Source organism: Amblyomma mixtum, chromosome 2 (genome assembly GCF_055824585.1).
Source record: "Amblyomma mixtum isolate Tamu chromosome 2, ASM5582458v1, whole genome shotgun sequence".
In the NCBI taxonomy this organism is placed as follows: Eukaryota; Metazoa; Arthropoda; class Arachnida; order Ixodida; family Ixodidae; genus Amblyomma; species Amblyomma mixtum.
In genome coordinates, this window is record NC_143013.1 from 172333154 (window position 1) to 172356357 (window position 23204).

At 44.5% G+C, this 23204-nt stretch overlaps 1 protein-coding gene and 1 pseudogene across 1 annotated transcript; both read left to right on the top strand.

The window, feature by feature from the left end:
- Positions 1 to 371: 371 nt before the first annotated feature.
- Mvk (Mevalonate kinase) lies at positions 372 to 22560 on the top strand. The gene is made up of 9 exons (XM_089572751.1): positions 372 to 513; positions 881 to 1025; positions 1169 to 1319; positions 7228 to 7460; positions 8469 to 8517; positions 9023 to 9113; positions 12223 to 12339; positions 14705 to 14876; positions 17076 to 22560. Exons 1-9 carry the CDS (start codon positions 442 to 444, stop codon positions 17180 to 17182), a joined length of 1137 nt encoding a protein of 378 aa, XP_089428877.1. The 5' UTR covers positions 372 to 441; the 3' UTR covers positions 17183 to 22560.
- On the top strand, positions 20753 to 22560 carry LOC149361628 (uncharacterized; annotated as a pseudogene).
- Positions 22561 to 23204: the final 644 nt, after the last annotated feature.

Genomic DNA, 23204 nt, shown 5'->3' on the forward strand with positions numbered 1-23204 from the left:
AAACTAAGAGTATTCACTATTTCAAAACGAAGATTCAATGTTTTTCAGTATAAAAAGAAGCACGTTACATAACTACAGAAATAAAACAATAAAACAATCGCCATAAGCTTCTTCTCCCCTTTCCTTACTCCTGCTATGGCGACTTCTACTGACTTCGCACTGTCGCACAACAGCAACTTTGTATTAAATCAAAAACTATTCAACGTATCATTCATTTTTTGAGCTAAAAAAACAAAAATTAACTCTGCCAGAAGTACGTACACTCACCTCAAAACGTTGCAAGCTAATCTTTATATTTGTGACTAAACTTAGACAAAAAAAGCTCGCGTCTGTTCACCATGGGCAAAACCAAAACCAAAACAAAACGCGTGGGCGGACCAGTGTCGGCGAGTTTTGATCGCGCTTTGTTGACCTGCGGCCGAGTGACATCGTCTGCTAGCGATGGTCGTCTGCGCTGCGTCGGCACCGGGAAAAACCATAATTCACGGCGAGCACGCCGTCGTGTACGGCAAGGTGAGCTGCATCGCTGCGCAATCGCGTCCACTCCGCTCGCACAGTGTGCCCAAGCGTTGCTGCCGTGCTGCCGCTGCAGTTTTCCTGGACAGGCGAGTCAACCGAACCGAAGCTCGCTCGTGCGTGTAGCGCGTGTATTTCCGTCCCGGTTAGAAATACAAACGCGCACCCTTATTTTTTTCCTGCTGTTCGATATCCACTGCTGGCCCTGGGTTTTCCTCCAGCTTGGCGCGGCGCCTTTGGCGTGACGTGGCTATCGAGGTATCTGAAATTAAACGACGGCAGTGTGCCTGCCAGCACCGGTATATCTGTGATGTGTCCTTTTGCTCATTTCGCGCTTATCCCCCTCCCCTACCTTTCTCCCAAGGCTGCAGTTGCTGCGAGCGTCGACCTGAGGACCCGCGTGTGCTGCACCGAGCACGATTCGCTCGTGGTGTTGGAGGCTGCGGATCTCGATTTTGTCGCAACGTGGCCCATCAGCAAGTTTGCCGTTTTCCCTGTTCCCGAAGAAGGTGCGCACCGCACTTAAGTATTCTGCAGGCACAATGTGCAAGTTTTGTCTTCGAGTAAGAAATGTACAAAAAAATAATAAACGGCGAGCAACGTTAAGGCGCTTAGCTATATATGTAAATTAATTATGAAATTGTTTGCGCAGGCTATGCTGCCACTGTGATACCGTCCGCCAGCCTCGTGCCAGAGATCTGCAGCAGTTTCGAAATTGATCCAGACTCTTCAAACCATGCAGACCGAAGCAAGCTCGCTTTCCTCTTTCTTTACATCGGTATTGCACTGAGGCACAACAATGGGTAACTGCATGACTGCACATGCCCTTCATTAGTGTAATATGCTTCTATATAACATGCATATGCCACTGTGTTTTTGACTCACCTGTATACTCTGATATTCTGACTGTGCTGATTCTTATACGGCAATTATTCCCATATGCTGCACAACCTTCCTCAGGTTAGTCAAACAATGTGCCGTTAAAAAGAGGTGGAGGTGATCATTCACCCAGCAAACCACAAACCTCCCAGGGATATCCGGATTAAGTCTATACGTCTATGTACCGAGGCATAATCTCTGAGACGTCTTATTTGCCAACCTTTTTTCGTAAAAAACTGGAGACGTGCCCAAGACATTATGTATGCCTTAGCCTAAACTCCTCATTGATATTACTTGTGACGTTGTGGGAATGGAACTGAGATATAATTTAAGAATTCCACAATTTTCAATCATTCAATATTTCGTGTTGCCTTACTGCATTTAAAGTTGGCAATTGCTGCTGACTACAAATTGGTGGTACGAGCAGCGCTGCCTGTATTTTTGTGCGTGTGTTCGTGCCCGCTTCACAGCAACATTATCCTGTACAAAAAGAAGAAAAAAATATTGGAAGTAGTAAAGGCAAATCTGAACGCACACCCATCAGGTTTCTGACTCTAATGGACGCAGGTGGTTTAAAATGCCAGTCACTTTGGTCAGGATTCGCACTGTTATTTCGTTACTATTCTTACTTTCAATTTATACCTTGCACTGCAGCCAAAGCAATTAGCTATCTCAGATTAAGGTGCGAGGCCACACTAAAAAACTTTTTTTTTTTTTTAATCAGCAGACAGGACTATAATAACCATTTTTTCTGATTAAGCATGTTTTATTAAACTTATCCAACTATTTAAAGTAGTAGTGGTTTTATTAAAATAGTAATAAAAGGAAGGAAAAGATTTTTTTCTAGCCCGGCATCTGCCATCGCTATGGGAAGCACCTGAGCTGGGTCAGCGGAAATAAAAGGATAGCAGGCAGGTTGTAGAAATGAAATGAAAGATGTGAGGGGACAGTTAGAGGAGGAGAGGTACACTGTACAAGAAATCTATTTACATTTTATCATGTATAGAGGTCGGGCACGCGTGATGATCTTAGTTAAATTAAAATACAAGCACGCGCGCGCACAGTACAGTTGCAGTGGGGCGTTTAGCTGATCGTCATCCAAGGTAGCACATGCGGAGTGTTCGGTCGCTGCACGTCACTACCTGGTGGAGAACAGACGGGACGTCAAGCCCATCTGTTCGAGAAAACTAGTTAAGCCACGTTACATGCACTGCCCATGCCTGTTTTGTTATTTTGACTAGGATGTTTTTAACTTAAGTTAAGAACATCATAATTGAAATAACAAAGCCAGCATGAGTCAAGGAAAAAGCGCAATTGCATTTTTTTTTGTAAAGCATGCGTAATTGTGTAAAGCATGAGTTGCAAGCATCCATGCTTCACGTGCTGCATTACAAAAATATAAGGTCTTCATCCCACTGTCCCTTGGGCGTTTCTTCCCTTGAGAGTCCGTTGGCATTGTGAAAATAATGCTCTTAGCATATAATGCTCTTGCAACATAATGCCCTTTGCGTTATGTTAGCATTATCATAGCATTCTATAGCGGAAGCCTCTAAGCAAGAGATGACCCAAGGAACAGTAGAATGAGGACGTCAATAATTTTTGTAATGCAGAATTTTTCAGCTATTACAGCTGCAGTATTTAAGACAAATTACTAGTCTATGTATAGTCATATTCTCTTTATATAGGTGCCTAGACTACGTAGACTGGGCATATTTGCACCATACACAAATATCTGGTAAATGTCGAGCTGATTGTCTGTACTACACACAATACCACGGACTGGACACTAATTTTGGTTTTGTAGGTACGTAGATTTTTGTTAAACGGTACTAAAATGGATATCTGGTGGAGGTGTCTAATGTCCACCATAAAACATGTTGCTGGTGTCCCTGTGACGTTTAATGGTTTACTGGGCAGTGAGGATCAAAAGAACTAACAGCTCAATCACAAGATGTGAAAATACAGAAGGTGCAAAAGATGCTCTGAAATAGTAACCAAATCTTTCTTTCTGTCTCTGTACATCTTCTTACATCTCGTTCCTGCATTGTTTGTTCATTCCTTGTTCGCATGCTTCTATCCTCCCAAATTTAGGCTTTGCTGAAGGTGCATATATTGCTGATTGCCATGCAATGCATAAAACAGTCTCAGCCAGTGAGCACCGATCCTATTCGTAAGACACCAGAACATCGTAGTTAAGGCTTAGAATTTTGAGGATTTACCATTAAATGCTATAACAGTCGCACCAGTCCCAATGTCGGGAATTCAGCTTTGTGCCCAAAAATGTCAAATTTGGGAACTTGACATGGCCGTCCACTATGGAAGGTACGCCAGTGCATTGATCACAGTTTGCAAAAAAATGTGCTGTTGGCCACAAGCCCACAATTGCTGGTGGGTGAGACCAACACATTAAGATGATACAAAACTCGTCCTCAGCACACAAAACCAGCAAGCATGCAGGTAATATGGAAGGAATATATATATGTAGGCACCAGGTAGAGAAGGCCAAGAAATAAATAAAAGCTCTTGCTTCAATGTGTTTAGCAAGTTGAAGCGTGTTTCTGCTTAAAAGCACCACCCGACTATATCATGCCTGTCGGGTATACATGTGAAATTCATTTCTGCCCTCATACATACTGTTAACAAAGTGCAGCTTCTCTTGTGGTGGTTAGCTGAAAATGATGTTGGCTCTCAGATAAATGCATCGTTTAAGCCAATGCATTTCTACCAACCTGCGCTTCCAAAATTTGGTACTTTACCACGTTGTAATCTGCAGCACTATCTTTGTTTCCTCGTATTATACTTTTAGCCCCTTGAAGAACACATTTTTCTTCGGAAGTAGTAAGAAAACGGTCATTTAGTACCCGTGCTGCCATCTATCGGCGAACCAAAAAATGTTTTGGATGGGTCTTACTCTCCTTTAACCGGACACAGTGTGATGGAAGACACATGACAAACTGGACCCATCATGAGTCAGAAATGACGGCCGGCTTACGGGTACTCCGGAACTTTTCTCTGAGTGGGAGGGGGGGGCAAGACTTAGTTTGTTATTTATTTATTTCTTTCATGTTTTATTCACATAATAAATTTAGTATTTTTGTTTATATCTTTCTTATTTTCATATTTTTCACTGTTCAAACGTGTATTTGTTAATGCACATAAAACTTGAATCGAAGTAGGCAACCTGATAAGATATGAACACAAGGAGTGATCCACTGTACTGAAAACGTTTGTGCCTAGTCTGTTTCAACTCTGCTAGCCGTGCTCATGAACAAAGGCCAGTCAATCAACGACTACTGTTGGGACATACTAATTGGTTTAGGTTACTCAAACAAAAGGCTCTACGACTGGCTACAAAGGCAACTAGCTCGGCTCTACTGTGCTTTACATTAACAATGTACTAGCATTCAAACATTTGTCAGAAATCTGATTTGAGTGCAAGCAGTTAGCCGTTTGAGTTAGATGTTAGAAAAATGATAGGTGTAACGTTAAGAGATCGGAAGAGGGCATTGTGGGAGAGAGAACAAACGCGGGTTAATGACATCACAGTTGAAATCAAGAGGGAGAAGTGGGCTTGGGCAGGGCATGTAATGCGAAGGCAAGATAACCGCTGGTCCTTAAGGGTAACGGAGTGGATTCCAAGAGAAAGCAAACGTAGCAGGGGACGGCAGAAAGTTAGGTAGGCGGATGAGATTAAGAAGTTTGCGGGGATACAGTGGCCACAACTGGCAAAGGACAGGGTTAATTGGAGAGTCATATAGGAGAGGCCTTTGCCCTGCAGTGGGCGTAGTCAGGCTGGTGATGATGATGATGATGAGTTAGCCATTGCTGAGGACACTTGCCCCTCTAGAAAAATGTTGAGAGGGAGGGGGGGGGGACGACCGCCCCCCCTTGCCCTCCATGTTCCAGGGTCCCTGCCGGCTTATGATGAACCCGGCTCAACCAAATCCGCTAGAGGGTTAAGTGCCCAATGTGATTGCTATGTTTAAGCAATTGTCGTAGATAAATGATGGTGAAAATGCCCGCAAGCACCACTGCACAAAAATAGGCATTTTGGATGCCAACTGCATAAAGAATACATGCTGGCAAGTGGGAACCATATTTTTCAAAAAATAAACCATCAAAAAATAAACTCTTTCTCTGTGGCGTAAGCAAATAGCATGTGACTTCGCAGCTATCACGATGGCAATACAGTCGGCTCTCGACTAGTGCTGAAACCAAAATTCTCTTACTTAGATGCCGAAATTTCATATTCCGGTCACTTGTTTCTCTGCAGAATCTTTGCATTTTTTTCCTTCATTACTTTATATAGGGTTTTTATCTCACTAATCTTTTCTTCGGGATTAATGAAAGCCAAAGTGCAGGACTTTGCCAAGTATTACTCGTTCATTGTGTTCTCTTTTCCGAGCCCAATTTCATATTTCAAGCAGGGGGTGACACGTGAGAATATTTGGCGACCACTATCACCTCACTAGGGATGCATGAAACCAATGCACCAGAACAATGGTAGCAACTGCCGTATTTTCTGAAGCCTCAAAGGCCGCCATGCTTTCCACAATGGCATGTATTTTGCCATTTTCTCGCTTTCTTTTCAACATCTGTAGCCAGGTTTGCAGCTTGCCTTGACCATGATCTTTATCTTTAACCGAAAAATCTGTTTAGTTAAAAAAATTCTCATTTCCCTACTGATTTGTAAATTTGCCTGAAGACTTGCAGATATTCTCTTTAGGTTGAATTTTAGCTACAAAATTCCCTAAACAAGGAAAAACTGTCCAAAAAAAACATCACTGCATGGTTTCAATCATTTGTACTCAAATGGGACCAGAAGTCTGCTGGAAACATGTGGAGTTAGATTTTTACGGAGCGATTTTAATGCAGTTGAGGTTACCATGGGAGCAGAGTGTCAGTTTATTTTGAATGAACTGGAAGTTTGAATTACTGGTCGTTGCGGTGTGACACATTCATGAAAACAGCCTTTATATCAGGCATTTAACAGGTCTTAGCTCAAGATGACGAGGGCGTGTTGCACAATCAGGTTTCAGGAGGCTAGCCAGACGGACCACGGAAAGGATAGGCGGGGGGACTGGAAGGCTGTGTGGCACTGTGTAAGGCAGTGTTCTCTGCCTGCATAAGTTAGTGGACAGTTTGGGCACTGAGGTGTGGAAGTGTACCGGTACAGATAAAGTTTGGCTGGCGTATGTAGGAGATTAAACTGTATTCGGCGAAGAATGCGAGCTTCACGGATCGATAAGGATGGGTGTGGCGGTGGTAAATCAACTAAGTCCAATTTTTGTTGCGCGTAGTATTTACGGACAGTGACTTTGCAAACCCTCACAGCATGCACTATCAGTAGGCTCGTCCATGGTATTCCCAGCTCCCGGTGTATAGTATCGCAAGCAAACTGATGAGCCTCACTGCCAGGAAGGTCCATGTGACCAGGGATCCACTGTAGTCCTACTGGCCATGAGCACAAGGCTGTGAGTGCACTGAGGCTCTGCTGTTCTGCAAGAGACTCTGAAATCAATCACACTCATCCAAATGTGACATGCTTGTGGGGGACAGCTGACAAAACTTAAGCAGTGGAGAAGGGAAATTTCATTTGTACAATACCTGGACGAAAGAAAGCAAACAAAAGAAACTGCGTGGGAAGCAGCGTATGCATGCGTGCTTTCCTGCAAGGTTGCCGGCATCGTCTCATCGTTATCATTCACTGTACTGTCTCAGCAAAGCACGTTTCTTGCGCATACTTAGCCACTACACCGACAGCCACATCAGCCCTGCTTTCTCACTTTCCTATGAGGGCCTCTACGTCACCAAAACTAAATCTGTGCCCAGGTGCTTTGCCCCAGCCAAGTTCACCGTCACGTCAAGGCTTCCCCTGGGAGCTGGCCTCGGGTCGTCGGCCGCATACACCACTGCCCTGGCAGCTGTGGTCCTGGCACGGTGCCGTGCCGTGCAGCGCCCCCTGACCAGCGGAGACCGCGAGCTCATCTCTGCGTGGTCCTTCCAGGCAGAGTGCTTTCTTCATGGGCGGCCTTCGGGCATTGACAACACCATCTGCACCCACGGTGTGTGCCTGACCAGCCACGGCTAGAGTTTGTTAACAGTGGTCGAAGGTTATTTCTTGGCCGCAAGGAAGAGTTTTACTTGGTGGCTGTTTGCCGATAAATCTTGACCTTGACAAAGCAGCCCCAATGGCTGCTTTGCTTGACGTGCTCAGAGAGAGTTTGACAACTCGGTTGTGGCTGTCATTCAGGAAGAGTCCAAGAAGCTGCACCTGTACAACTTACCGAGTTCAGGCACGACCTGGTCTTTATTTTGTTCTGGTGCGTGCCCACAAGCACACGCACCTCCGAGCATATTCTTTCTCCATGCATGACATGCTTAGGTCTGAAAGCAGTTGTGCAGGCTTCTCTTTGATGACAAAAACTAAACAAACATTAAAAAACCAACGCATTTTCAACTATGTATGCAGGGTTATCTACAGCTTGTACAGAATGCACTGATATACAATATGCACGAAATAGTGCACAGAACATTAGTGCACTATGTAATAAAATCATGCACACTGCACAAGAATGTTACTACAAAGATGTATAGTAAACCCGCAGAACAAGGTTGCTGGGGCTCAGTGAATGGCCTATAGCTTCTCAACGTGAACAATGTCTCTACCAGTCCCATCACCAAATTAAATTTCAAGGTTCACTGCAGAAAGTCAACCAGCTGTCCTGTGTGGACGTGTAAACGCCAGAAGCATCAGCAAGCACAGTGCCCATAATTTACAATGTAATGTGGAGGAGAGGTAACTGACAGTCCATTAGGGTCACGGAAGAAGAAGCCAGGGTCGACAGAGGGATAAGTGAGGAGCTGTGATTACAAATGCTAGTGGAATAACATAGGATCTGGTGGTAGCTCAGGACAGGGTTAATAGGAGATGAATTAGGGAGCACTTTTTCCTTGCAGCAGATGTAGCCTGGTTGATGATGATGATGATGTGATGATTAGTACGCCTCCTGTGACCTGTGCGAGCACTCATCAGTAGGTCAGACGGATCATTCCATTTTTTTTTTCTTCAGGAGGTGCCCTTCTTTTCAAAGGAGGGAAAATTTGCGACACCCTGCACAGGTGAGCCCTATTGTTTTGATCCGCAATTTTATTGCGTAAGCAATACTGCGCCAGGTTTCTAGCCGTCGCGTAGCTCCCGCTGGTGGCAGAGGTCAAACAGATGGAACGACGTTGCCATAGCAACTGTTTCAGCCACGCTCCACCGGGGTGGCAGGACCGTCACTGCGCTGCTGCGCGCCTAGTTGTGCGCTCTCGACGCATTTGTCGGAATGTGGAGAGAGGAAGTGGGAGGGCAACGGGGAATAAATACGCGCGTTCGCCTCGGGCAAAACAGTTGCTGCTTGCTTACGCAACCTGCCCGGTTTAACCAGAGCTAAACCTCAGCTAATTTTTAATTTGCATGTTTAAACCCAAGCCGCATATGGACAAATACAGCTGGACAGGTGGTGCAGAGTTAACTGAAGGCAAGACTGCATGATTCATTGCAGGGGCACTTTTTCTTTAAGCCGCAATCCGTTTGGGTCGCACTGCGGTGTTGGAACATACTGCTCGTTCCTCCCTGCAGCATGCCCGCCTACAAGGTGCTGCTCGTCAACACCAAAGTTCCCAGGAACACCAAAGCTATGGTGGCCAGGCTCACGAAGAGGCATGACCAGGTGACTCATTGTGACACACCTCACCGCAGGCTTTGCCATATGTTCCATAGAAGCATTTAATCGACAAATCACCTCTTGCATATGGCACTGATAAATATCTTGCAGCACCTGAGAAAAAACACACCTTTTCATAAACAAAAAGAAAAATATTGGTTTATTGGGGTTTAGCGTCCCAAAGCAACTCAGGCTATGAGGGACGCCGTAGTGAAGGGCTCTGGAAATTTCGACCACCTGGGGTTCTTTAACGTCCACTGACATCGCACAGTACACGGGCCTCTAGAATTTCACCTTCATCGAAATTCAGCCGCCGCGGCTGGGATCGAACCCGCGTCTTTTGGCTCAGCAGCTGAGCGCCGTAACCACTGAGCCACCGCGGCAGGGGCAAAAAAAAAAGAAAAAATGAGGAAAATATGTTCAAACATTAATCGAGTAATAGTCTCATAAATTCAGGGACAGTACAGGTAGTTTAATACCATATGTGATGATGATGAATTAATAGCTGCACACTGAATGTTCTGTTCTGTTATGTTACATGGAGTTTTACATATCAGCAGGGGTTGAACTTTTCAGTTTCCTTTTTGAAAATTCAGTGGATTTTTTCCGGTGTTTATTTCGTAACATTAATTTCAGTTTTTTTTTGGCAAATATAATTGTCTACATTCGCAGTTTCAGCTTTTATCGGGGAAATATATGATGTCCTTGTGTGGTCAAAAGTGACGTACAATTTACATTAACCTTTTCCTTTTTAATCTAACCACCCATGTAGCAGTATGTGCCAAATAAATAGCCATTTTAAGAGCTGTCTTTGTAGAAGAAATTCATATAGTTGCAACAAAAAACACAAAAATGCCGAAGTTAAATGATTGGGCTGTACGTGAGACAAAAAGTAAATGGAAGTTTAGTCCTATAAACTTGATTGTCACACTCTTGTTGCACTCTGATCTAAACAAAAGGACCGCGCACCCTATTGTCCGCGTACTGAGGCGGCGGTGAAACTGCTGCTTAACCGTTGGAGAAGCCAGAACGCGACACCTTCGTACCATTTATGCATGGTTACTTATTGACGGCTACGTGCTATGGTTAAAAAAGTTTTCAATGACCTTGCGCACAGTGGAAAAACGTACTTAACAAAGCGACAGCCCTAAGTCAGTGATAAGTCTGAGCAGATGGCTCTACGCTAGCTAGTAGCATTTGGCTAAGTGGTCGAGCCTTCCTATCTGGCTCTACGCTAGCTAGTAGCATTTGGCTAAGTGGTCGAGCCTTCCTATCTGCATCGGTGTGTCTGAGTTCGTGGATCAATGCCTCGTAACTCAGCCACTGTACTAAATTCATTCCGAAGATACTATACTGGTACTACTGGATTCTACTGGTACTGAGCAGCCAGTTAGATGTGACATGTATGCTAAAAATGCGGACCTTTTTCAGTTAAAACCTAGTAATTTTTAAAAATGATTTCAGCATACTTTTATCAATGTTTTCCGGTTTAAATCGAGAAGTCCAGCCCTTAGTTATGAGGAATGCCATAGTGGAGGCTTCAGAACATGGCATACCAACTCGCCCAAGCATCAGTCCTAACTAGTCCCAACCATTTGGAGTTTTTTAATGTGCACTGAAATAGCACAGCACACAGGCAGCTTTGAATTTTGCCTCTTTCACAGCCAATGCAGCAGGGTTCAATACCGCAGTCCTGGCCTCAGCAGCCAAACGGCATTGTCGCTAGGCCACCCCAATGGGTGCCCTAATCAATACATAGCATCACTTTGGGAAGCAGGTACGCTCGTTCCTGCACAAGCATCACACAGCAGAGCATAGACCACCCCAATGGGCACCCTAATCAATACCTAATGGGTACAGGAACCCCACCGGACATCCTGTGGATGTCCTGAACATCCGTAGTACGTCCATGGGAGTTTTAACGCTTACAAGGGAAAATAGCATCACTTTGGGAAGCAGGTACGCTTGTTCCTGCCCAAGTATCACACAGCGGTAGCATTTCGTCCTGTGTTTTGTTCAGTACTTTTTTGGCAGCAACCAGTACAGTGGCCTTTTACTTCAAAGCTGATCCAAGTACACCATATCATATAGTCATGCAAGTTTGAGGGACCAAATTTTACACTGAAAGCTGTGGTGGCAATGTCTGTTCCAGGGGAAGGAAAAACATGAAAACCTTCCCTAATAATAGATGGCATCCAGATGCCTTTGGTTGAGAGGTTCTACTATATCCTAGCTTAGCATCGCCACTGATAGTGCCATTCTCGAATTTGTTTCCTAGAAAAGTAGCAAGTGCTGCTTCCTAATGCAGTATCAGGCGATATATACCTTAGAATATCAGGTGTCTGTAAAACTTGAGTACAAACAAGACAGCAGCTTATTCTGGAGAAGCATTAATTCCCATCTTCCTGGGCGATGCCACATTCATCGTTATTAGCCCATTGCCGATGTTAAGCTAGAGGCTGGGAACTAATACCCATAGGTATTTAAGTGGCCTCACTGTGAGCCATATGAATACTCCGTGCAGGAAAGAGACTTCAACCCGTGCTGAACAACACGGCGCGTTTTCAAGTCACTGCGTTGTCTTCTGTTGAATCTTGGCATTGCTCACTGCACTTATTAACTTGAAAGCCTTTAATGGCTCATCGTTGCCCATCCGTCTGTCAATGAAAACTGTCGCACTATAGCTGTCAATCATCCTGATGACGTCATCAGTGGTGTAATACGCCATAGCCAAAAATGATTGAATTCATCGCGGCATACTATGTCGTAACCATTAATTAGCAATTAGTCATTAATTGATAATTAGTCAGTCATTGACCAGTGATTAGTAAATGATTGGTAATTAGTCATCAGCGACAGAGGCAGTCAAATCGATGCGAAAAAGCTTTCGTCTCGCACATATTAGATCGTGAGAGTGCCCCCCTAATTTTTCAGTGCCTAGCTGACTCATGCCTACATGTCCTCAGTAATTGACAATGATTTATGCCTACTGTTAAGAATTACTGGCTGAGGAATATGATGCAATATGGCATCATGAATGCATCTGATCCATATTTTCACAACCTGATTCATGCAGACTGTTGCCTTTGAAAATGTATCCCTTTGTTGCCATTAGTTTCCAGAAATTGTAAAGCCAGTCCTGGAGTCTATTGAGGCAATATCTGAGACCTTCTGGAGGCTTCTCAAGAATTCACAAGAGCTGGCTGGAAACAACATCTTCTATAAAGCATCGGTGAGTGCTTTCCGTTTGCCTGTCGTTCAGTATTGTCATCAGATATTTTAAAACCACTGTGGTGAATACAATGCAAAAAGTGAAGTATACTCTGTTTCATCAGTACTTTTCTGGCAGTTCATGAGTAGAGTGAAAATTTCAGTGTGTGAAGAACAAACAGCCGAGCACATCATGCATATCAAGCCTGCCATGTGAAACAGTTTTGAGACAGTTGTGTGTTAATTGTATTGTGGCTCGATCTGCGAACTTTTGCATTTTGTATCACTGCTCATTCTTTTTAACTGTAACCAGGGTGAAATGCAATATATTTCAGGCCTACAAGTGAAGGAAAAGTGCTAGAATGGTCTCAAATGTGTTGCACAGGTACAGTTAAACCTTAACCCAATTAAATAACAACAGATGCTGAGAATTACATTGTATCATATAGCTAGATTAATTACACAAACATAACTTGAGTATTTTCCTCACTCCCTCGGTTTGAGAATGCACCTCGCGTTATATTTGGAACTAAGGTACGAATGTAATGCGAATTCTTTTTCTCGTTGCTAGCTCCTCAAGATAGCTACAGCAGTCTTCACCACTAGACTCATGAACTGCTAGGAGAAACCAACTCTGAGATGACCTTGGGGCCCTTGGGGTTATGTGGCACTCGGGTGGGCGTGAACTGGAAAAGCAGAGGGTGGCTATGAACGCGGAGAGAAGGCGCAGGCCATTGAATAATAAAGGGCAAATGGGCACGAGCCTGGGCGGCACGAAACTCATAACAGCAGTGGGCCGGCGATGACAGCGGCTGTGAGAAAGTGTGGCTTGGTTTGCTGTGATTGATGACATCGTGCACATTTATTAAGCATTGCGTATCAAATACCAACGGATCTGTTGCTTTGGTATTTTAACGTGTTGTCTCCGTTTTTTTCGAGCTCTTGCCACGTCGGCGATCGCAGTTTTTATATATATATATATATACACACACCCCACCTCAAACTCCCACCTCGTGTTATATACGTGTAAATATGGTATATCGTAAAGTATTCTTAAAAGTTTCTGGGAACAAAAAATTTGCTGAGAAGCAAGAAAAAAATAACAGTTCTTGCCTATAGGTGTAACCAGATTCAGGCAAACATATATGCATTACATCCAATGCGTATGCCACCCTTGCATGCTTGCGATTTGCTGGTTTGTGGGAGCCAAGTGCCTTTTTAGCTCAACAGTGTACAAAATGTGGCTTAGCATTGGTGCATATGGGGTGCTCAGGCCTCTGTTTTTAAAGACAGAAAGCTTGGGCTAGTTGGTGGTCCATGATCACCCCCCCAAAAAAACCACAAGGAAAGACGAAAGAAAGACAGTACATGATACTATGCTGTGCTGTGTCCCATCTTTAGTTTGGCCTTGATATTTTCTGAAAACTTCATGATGTCTAAACCAAAGCTAAATTCTCTTTCAGCAGTTGAGGTTACAAAAGTATACAGGTACAAGCCTTATTAACACATATGGGGGAACTGCCGTTTCTTACAGTAAGTTGGGCTTCAGGTATAGTAGCAGAGCTATACTGCCTAGCAATATTACACCAACATCAGGATACAGTTTAAAGAGCACAGACCGATTCTCTGAGTAATTAGAGTAGGATCTCAGAAAGTGATGATACCTGTAGCAGTACTGACAACGCGACTAAAAATAAATCGTATGCATAGTTTTTTGTGTGCCACAAAGACTTCTGTCGAGTGCAACTCTACTTTTGCACTCACCAGACTGCAAGCCATGTAATTTGTTCTATTTTACAATGTTAGCTGTTTGTACCCCTTACCCTGGTTTGATGACATAGGTACTCCGCAGATAAACACACACCATCCCCCTCCCATTCATTCTGGAAGCTTCCTAATTCAACCCTCCTATATATGGCTCCTGAAACCGATGTAGAAACAAACGTTTGTTGATAATTTGAGAGCCTTTTGTATGTGAAACCCTTGTCTTTATGGCTTCTTTTTTTGCATCATCTGTTTGCTCTTGCATGACGCTCGTACATATCTTGTTCTTTACTTGTATCTGTGCTCACCCCTGCTTGGAGTCAAGCGACTCTGCAGTATTAAATAAATAAATAAAAATCAACCAGATAGTAGCCGAGCCATTGTGAGCACCTCGGGCATAGAGCAGTGAGCCAGAGCCACTGCTGATGGCTGTGCTAGCACTGGTTGGTGTGCTTATAAACTGCAGTGCCACTCGTTTACATTCTTGCTGCTGCGGTGATCGGTAACTTGTGCTACTGCACTTGTTCAGAACAGGGTTAATTGGTGAGACATGGGAGAGGCCTTTGCCCCGCAGTGGGTGTAGTCAGGCTGATGATGATGATGATGACTTGTTCATGGCACAGGAGCTGGTGCAGATGAACCAGAGCCTGCTCAACTGTCTCGGAGTGGGTCATCCGCGGCTGGACACAGTCGCTTCGGTGGCAGCCTCACACGGGCTCACGGCAAAGCTCACGGGGGCCGGAGGCGGCGGCTGTGCATTGGTTTTATGCCACGTTGGCACTGGGGATGCTGTAGGTACGTGCATGCAGTGTGCTGACAGAGCAGCCTTGCCACCTTCGTAGCAGAGGGCGGGGCGACTGTTTTGTTGCAAAAAAAATGCAGCTCAATGCAATGCAAGAAACACTGTCACAGCAACAACTGTTAAAGCCACAATTTCTGATTGTGTGGTGTCAGTGTCGGCGTAACACACCAAGTGCAATGCATCATGCTGACTGGCCAGAATGGAGTAACATTATGCATGATAACATACCATGCTGACTCGTCAGAATGCCAACCACTGAATCCTTCGAACACAGTGACATCACTCATGACGTTACAAGGCATTCACTAGAGCTTACCATTGTGCTAATGTGAGTGTAACTGCATAAACACAGCGGACACATTTCCTACACCCGTACTCAAGAGTTACTACACTCTGGCTGGCAGTGGCATTTTGCACCTGCCCAATGTCGCTGATATTCGCGTTAACACAATGGTCAATTTTTTTCAAGCTAGAGAAGTCCTGATGGTGGTCCTGGTGATGTTATAAGCTCATTAGACCCGAGGAAAAGTTCGGTCTGACGACGTTAATCCAAATGCGTATTGGAAGCCTCGGTGGTACCGTGAATGTGCACACAAATCTGGCAGCTGTAGGTCCAACTGTTCTTTCTTTATGAGTTTTCTCCGTGCTATTTACTACGGGCCTTTGGGACTAAGTAAACATGCAACAAAGTTTTGTCACACATATTTAGTCAAATACGTGTGCGACAGAATGCATTTTTAAATCGAAATTACAAGAAATCTCTTGGGAAAGCAAGAAAAATGGCTGTTTGGCTGCTGGGACCAGAATTCTGGTTTAGACAAATCAATGAACTTGGAAGGCTGCTCAGAGCACCCCTATTGCTATACTCTTCTTGAAAAGCTGACTATGTAGGTGTGCAGTGCGTACTCTCTGACTTCCAATGGCACTTTATGGGCGACGAAAGTAGTGCATTTTCTAAGAATTCTGTAAAATGCAAATGTGCATTGTAATGTAAGCGGGGTCTGACGAGGATATAGCAGGTGCTAGGAAGCTCGCAAGTACCGAAAAGAAGAAGCGTTGTTGCGCTTATCGCTACTTCAGAAGGGCCAGCTTCCGCTAAAGCAGAACCAGCTCAGCTACTGTGCGCCTCTCAGTTTATGAGTCGTCGGGCGACACAACTCGAAAGAAAATTGTCAACCCTTGAAGCACATGCTGTAGTGGTGAATACGCTGCCTGAAATTTTAAAAATTAATAATTTTGAAATTGGGCAGAATCGCAACTTTATCCCGGAAGGAGGACAGTCCAGTGTCGTAGTGTATGTGTGCAGCCCCTAACTAGCTGTGCCAAAAATGAGAGAACACAGCCACTACAACCAACAGTAACAAGGAAATCAGTTGGAAGTTTGGATCCACTGTAGCATCAAGCACCTACCTCTATCAAATGAATGGGAACTTTATCTGTAAGCTGGCAGCTTGCTAGAGTGAGCACAGAATAATTTCAGCAACATAAAGCAAAACATCACAGGTACTGTATTCTATTCAACGCAGGCAGCAACACTGGCTGAAAGCAAGACTATGTAGCTGATATGTTCTCGTTGCAAAGCTTTTTGTTTTACTACTGCACGGCAGATGTAAAAGACTCAAAATTTCAAGGAGGGGATGTCAGTGTGCAAGTGAAATGGTACCGAAGAATTCCCTCTGAGGATGGGCTCTGCACACCCTAGTGTCTATTGCCTAGCGTCTGCACACCTGGCTTTTCCAGCTACCTGGCTATGCCACCACTACTCTCAATGTGGACTGTGCTGGCTTTGAACAGAACTTGACCACCAGTTACAACAGTGTAGGCTGTATACCCAACCGGCACCGAAACTCCCTTAAACGTCCTGTGGACATCTTGAATGTCCGCAGGATGTCCATAGGAGTGTAATGTCCACTGGGATACAACCAATATCAAAAAGTGATGGAGTTGTTTTAGATTATAGGGATTCAAACCCTGCACCTCACACGCTCGACGTGCTGGGCTTTTATCCCAGTGGTGCCTGAAACTCATAGTTTTTCTGAATGGTACCACTGTCCTCCGACATGCTGTTCGGCTTTCCTAGGGGTGCGATGGTGGCAATAAGAAAAAAAATTCAGTCTCCTTGTGAGGCATTACTGCTCCATGCACTCTTTCAGGAAGTGGGATAACACCTACTTCGTACTGAATCTGTGCAGGTTCAAGTGGGGAAGCTGCTTCAGTCGCCGTGCTCAAGCAGCTCGAACAAGAGGGCTTCCAGTCCTTTGAAGTGGACCTGGGCTGCCCTGGGGTAACGCTAGACTGACCACCAAAAATGCACCATCCCCTGCATGGACTGTGACGCACCAATGGGGCAATGTGGTGCTGAAACGTCGTCTTCTTGCTACTCAGAGCCTGTCAATAATCTTGACCCCTCTTGGTCATGACTGGGCTCCACGACAGGGGCCAAGGTAACAGTGGCATACGAGGTGCGGAAAAAGCACGGGTGGGTCTACATGCGCGAGGTAGCAAAACTTGGCAATTCCTTTCTGCTAGGCAATTCCTTTCTACTAGCTTCGAATGTAGGGAGGTGTTCTAAGTTGTCAAGATGTGGATAATGCCAAGTGCAAGTAGATCGTGCTCGCATGCAGTTGTGCTAAATTTGTTTACACCGTTGCTCTAAAAACTGCACAAACAGCTTCCGCTGCACCTTTTATCCCTTTTACTCTTTCCTTACTATGGGTAGGAGGGCAATTTTTTGTTGGCTAATTTTATTACTGTCTAAGGTTGTTTACACCATTGTTCTCAAACTGCACAAATAGCTTTCGCTTCACCTTTATTCCTTTTAATCTTTGGGAAGGAGGGCCATTTTTTGTAGGCTCATTTTATTATTACTAACTAAAAATTATGTGCTAGTTACAATAACATGCAGCGTACCGAAATAAGCGAAAAAATGTACTTACATGCCTATAGGAACCAACGCACAAAGAGACAGAGCACAAGAACAAGAAGGATGGCAAAACTGTTTTATGCACTATTTTATAGCAACCCTTTCAAACAGAAATATTATGCATCAATGTAAAAATTTACTTGGCTATTACAAACTTTGACATAAACTATGGTAAATACTTGTAATGTTATGTTAATAACATGAAAGCAAGAATATTTTTACAATACGGAAGCATACAAAAAGTTGGCAGTTTTATTGCATCAAAAATTTTAAATTTTCAATGCTCTGACTAGCAAACACTTTGTAGCTACAAAAAAAAAAATCGTTGCTGCCTCATGGATAAGGGTGGGACAGTGAAGATATGTTTTGGAGCAGCTCTTAGAGCAGAAAAATATGCATTCTGGAGCAGCTGGGGAACAGGAAATATGTGCTTGGGAGCAGCCATGAAGCAGCAATACCTGGATTTTGGAGCAACTTAAGAGCACAAACGCAGGAAACGTTTATTAAAATGAATTCGCATGTTTATAAATATTGGTGTGGTGAAAAGTTATTCACAGCCCAGAATAAGCCTCGACAGGTGCTGCATTTGTCAGCTATCCCTTATCACTTATCTCGAAAGGTATTGTGTGGAGACATGGCGAGTGGCGCGGGCTACCTTCGACCCATGGCGCGGCTTCATTCATTGAGGGCGAGAACCTTGGTTGCGTCAAATTTTTGGTCGCAATTTGAACCGAATATTTCTCAATAACTTTGAATACAAATACAAGTAGCCTTTCACAAAACACAGCCATGAAAAGAAATTGATGTGTTTGCGCACAAATTTTATTTCACTCAGTCATAACTTATACCCATAATGCCTACTGGGCATAGGAGGGAGTATCAGAGCAGTAGCAGTAAACTTCATTAAACTTGAGTAGAATTCAGAGAAACTCTGTTCAGCGCAAAGAGTCAAACATGATACTAACTATGGGTCACCCATAACCCACTGTTCACAAATCTGCCGTGTTTAAACTCTACAGGGAAAGAGCTTCTCAGGTCAGTCGCATGACTCTCAAGCACTGTTCTGCCCCATGTCAAACAACTCACGAGCCCATATCAAAGAGGCTATGCCAGTGTGGACCGCCCAGTCATGTAGAACCCTGCGGGGGTTGATGCTGGGCATGCAAGCTGAAATGTGTGTTATCACAACACTCTACCTCCTCTCAGGCCAGTTTAATTATAATGTTGTGTTAAAGCATAGGGTAAGACAATTTATAGTCACGGCCTGTCTGATGAATAATCGCAGGCCAAACTTGTTACTGTATTTGCTCACGTATAGGGCAACCTGTTTTTCCAAATTGCGCTCGAGAGTCGACCAATATACGAATCATGGCCACAGCAAGGCACAAACCCAGCAGCAACGCTGAAAAGAAAGAGAGAGAATCATGCAAGTGATACTACTGCACAAAGCCTTGCCTTCTGGCTGCTTTTACTTTGTACGAAAGCTGCCTGCGCTGCGCAAAGGTATGATGCGTTTTTTTTTTTCTTTCTCAAGAAAATTGTGGAAGATTCCCGGATAGGGCTGATACAGTAATGGATGAAAAGTCCCGGTGCACCAATTGAGGCCTAGTCAAAAAAACTTCTCCCAGTCACTCAGCTTAGCGATGGGCCATGCCTCCCGAACGTTGGTGGCCGTTCTTGGCAGCATTCAAGCGAGCTGTCATCATACTCATGGAGGCGTCGAAGCATTCCGAAAAGTCCACCAGATACCGGTGAAAACAGTGAGAGTGCCTTTTCGTGTGCTGTACCAGCACCAAGCTTTCCATGCACCAGTGGCAGGTTACTGCTGTTGTTTGATGTCACCGACTCTGCAAATGTCAAGGGAGTCTGCCAAACTTCAGACGGAATGAAATGAGGACATTTACTGTAAAACTCCACGTACAATACGAGGTTTTTTTGGGATTTAGCATGGCAAACCTCCACCTCGCATTATATGCAAATCCAAACAATTTTTGGCCGAAATCCGCAGTTCCAGGTTTTGTTATTATCGAGCACCGTTACCACCATGCTTTGAGCGAGAGGAGGCACTATCTAGCGATAGCGTAGGTTGGTAGTTTCAATTTCGATGCCAGGCCACTACGCTGACCTGACCTCTTGACGCCCCACGACGATTGCACCTCCCATGGTATCGAGACCGCGAAAACAATCCTTAGCTGCTTTTAAAAGGAAAGTAATCGTAGCTGTCGAAAGCATCGGTGCTGCATCAAGCGCTGCTACATGGTGTGGATGAGGTAGGGAGAGCCTGCAGTTACTGCTGCAAGACGTGTTTCTGAGGAAAGATATCTCTGAAAAGGGCTTTTCAGAAGACAGCACACCTGACGACAAAGATCACTAAAGCGCCGGCCACTTTGCATATGCTGGAGTCAGTCTGCGCACACTCGTCGCGACGGACACACGAGTAGGCATGAGCGCAGCGCCCGGTCTATATCTGCGAGATATTTGGCACCTGCGCTACATGTATCGTATCCGGTGCGCCAGCATACATCGCATTATACGTGGATGAAAACATTTTTTTTCCGTTGTTGCTATCCCCAAATTACACCTCGTACTATATGCGGGTTCGTATTATATGCAGGTTTTTACAGTATGTCTCGTGTGTTTTATGTGCACTCCTCAGGATGAAGTTTCGAAATGCAATGATGAATCTCTTACGGCGCTGTGTGCCTCTGATATGTGCTGCACTGTATTGTACAGTCAAACCTCGATATGTCAAACACAGATATATCAAATTACTACGTATATCGAATACTTTCTATACGACATGGAAAATTGCATGCATTTTTAATTTTTTCTTTCGAATGGGGCTCAATGTAAAATGAATATATCGAACTCCACCACCCCAGACCACGTGCGCTCTGTTGACAGGAGGCGAGCTTTCCTGCAACACCCTCAAAGATAGCGGGAGCAATGCTACAACAGAAGGCCAAGAACTTTGCATTCAATCTCGGCGCCGAGAACTTCAATGCCAGCAGCGGTTGGCTGCAGCATTTTAAGGCCCGCTTTAATGTCGTTCGGAAGACAGTCTCGGGGCAAAGTGAGGACGCCAATGAAGGCGAGATCAAGAAGCGGCTTGAACCAGAGTGGCCTCAGGTTCTCGCCAAGTATGAGCCGAATCAGATATTTAACGCCGACGAAACAGCCCTGTTCTGGCAAATGCTTCCGCGACAAACGCTCGACACCCGCGGAGACAAGTGCCACGGCAGCAAGCAAGGCAAGGCTCGCATCACAGTTCTGTTGGCTGCCAAATATGGATGGAAGCACGAAGCCGTGGCCACTTGTTATAGGCAAGTTCCAAACCCCGAGGTGCATGTACAACTGCCCCAGCGTTCCGCTGACATACGCCTGGAACAGGAAATTGTGGATGACTCGGGATATATTCCAAAAATGGTTGAAAGCATGGGACTCTGAGCTGGCACGTCAAGGCCGGAAGGTACGCCTCATTGTTGACAATTGCACGACACACCACACCGCTTTCCAGCTGAGCAATATTGAAATTAAGTTTTTGCCGCTGTAACGCCACGTCAAAGCTGTAGCCATTGGATCAGGGCATTATTCGTGCTTTCAAGTCCATTTATAAGCGTTGACTGATTGACATTTTGCTTCTCAAGCTGCGGATAGGCCAAGAACTAAAGGTAGACCTTTTAGGTGCCATTAAATGCTGGAAGCCTCTTGGGACAGCGTCAAACAGTCGACAATAGTTCCCTGCTTTTGCACGCGGGTTTCGTGAGCCACATTGCAGAACCTTCTGAGGAAGCAACCGAAGAATCAGCATTGGACGGTACAGAGGAAAAATGCCAGCTTGAAGAAACCTGGAGCTAGTTGGAGCGCTTTGTCGGTGCTGAGCCACACAGCATGCGCATTGACGACTTCGTTGGCGGTGACAACAGCACAGGAACAGTGGCGGAGTTGACAGATATGGAGATTGCAACGGACGTTACTGCTGAGCAGCCAAACGAAGACGCTGCCAAGGTTGATCCCGCAAGCGCTGCTGTTGCCCCACTCCTGACTGCAACTGAGGCTGTAGCTGCTTTGGCCCTTGTACGCCGCTACTGCGGCACAATAGAAAACACCGGACTGTCGCTTGTGCATCCTTTAATCTATGTTGAGGACGCCATGGTTAAGCACATAGTTGCTAGTCTGAAGCAGGCTACACTGCTACAGTACTTTCAGCCAAAGAAATAAATACGTTGTTTGAAGCTTCAAGTGAGTATCTATTGTGCGACAATTGGTTCATTGATTGATTTGTACTAGTTTTTGACACGTTTTCTATGTGATTTTATCTACTGAATTCTGCTATATCGATCTATTTTGCGATCACCACGCTGTTCGATATATCGAGGTTCGACTGTATTGTATTGAGTTTTATGGCGCATAAGCAACTCAGGTCATCATGCGCCAAACACATAGTAGAATTTCTTTCAAAAATTAGGTGTGCTGCACTGTGCCGGTCGCCTTATTTAAATGTTGACAGCTCGGATGTTTTGTTGATCAACCTATTAGGCTGTCAAAGTTTTTTACTTTAGTACGTTTCTTGAAGTTGTAGGGTGGGTTGTCATATGCAACGTATTGATCAATATGTGAGTAAATATGACATTTCTTCTTGTGTGCATCTTTACATCGTTGTGTTTGTACCAAGTTGTCATGTCAACAACTCTACTACTTCTGGATGACACACTGATGTGAGCGTCAAAATAAATCCATTCACTCGTTTCTCTGCATCGCTATTTATTTATAGAAAGAAAAAAAATAGAAAAAGTATTTATTTAGCATAAAAAAAGAAATACAAACACAGAACTTTTTTTTTCCAGTTAATCTCATGTAATCTCATGATGCACAAAAAGACTAGCGACAACAAGAAACCCTAGACTTCAACATGGAACCAGACCATTTGTGTTCAGAGTGCTGAGCAGAGAATTCAGAACTTGAATCACCATACCGCATCACAAACTTGCAGCTGCGTGGAGTGGAGCAGTTAAGTATACTTTAATGTTTTACGTTTATGTATACCCATACATCAACACTTGTGTTGGTGAAACACTTTCTGGTATCCTTCATGGGCCTGGTAACACAGCATGCCACAGGAAAAAATAAAGAAAAATTCATGGGGTCACTTTGTTAACCTAAAGTGCGGTGAGGCGGAAGCCTTAAGAGCAGTGTTGCTGCTTGTGTCACTGATGTTAGATTAACATGTTAAGCCTCGCCTCTAAGAGCTGAACACAACAGCGTCATGCAACGCTGTCAAGGAGTCCACAGAAAGCCATCGCTTGTTCGGCTGTACGCTTTGCTCGTCGGAAAGTTGGTTTTTGAGGAAAGGAAATGTTTTTGTCTCCCATGTCTCAGTGGACACCTGAACCTCGCT

Coding starts and splice junctions, on each gene's coding strand:
- Mvk (XM_089572751.1), top strand. CDS start 442: ATGGTCGTCTGCGCTGCGTCGGCACCGGGAAAAACCATAATTCACGGC. Junction 7,461..8,468: donor CAACACCATCTGCACCCACG/GTGTGTGCCTGA, acceptor TTTTTTCTTCAG/GAGGTGCCCTTCTTTTCAAA. Junction 14,877..17,075: donor TGGCACTGGGGATGCTGTAG/GTACGTGCATGC, acceptor GAATCTGTGCAG/GTTCAAGTGGGGAAGCTGCT.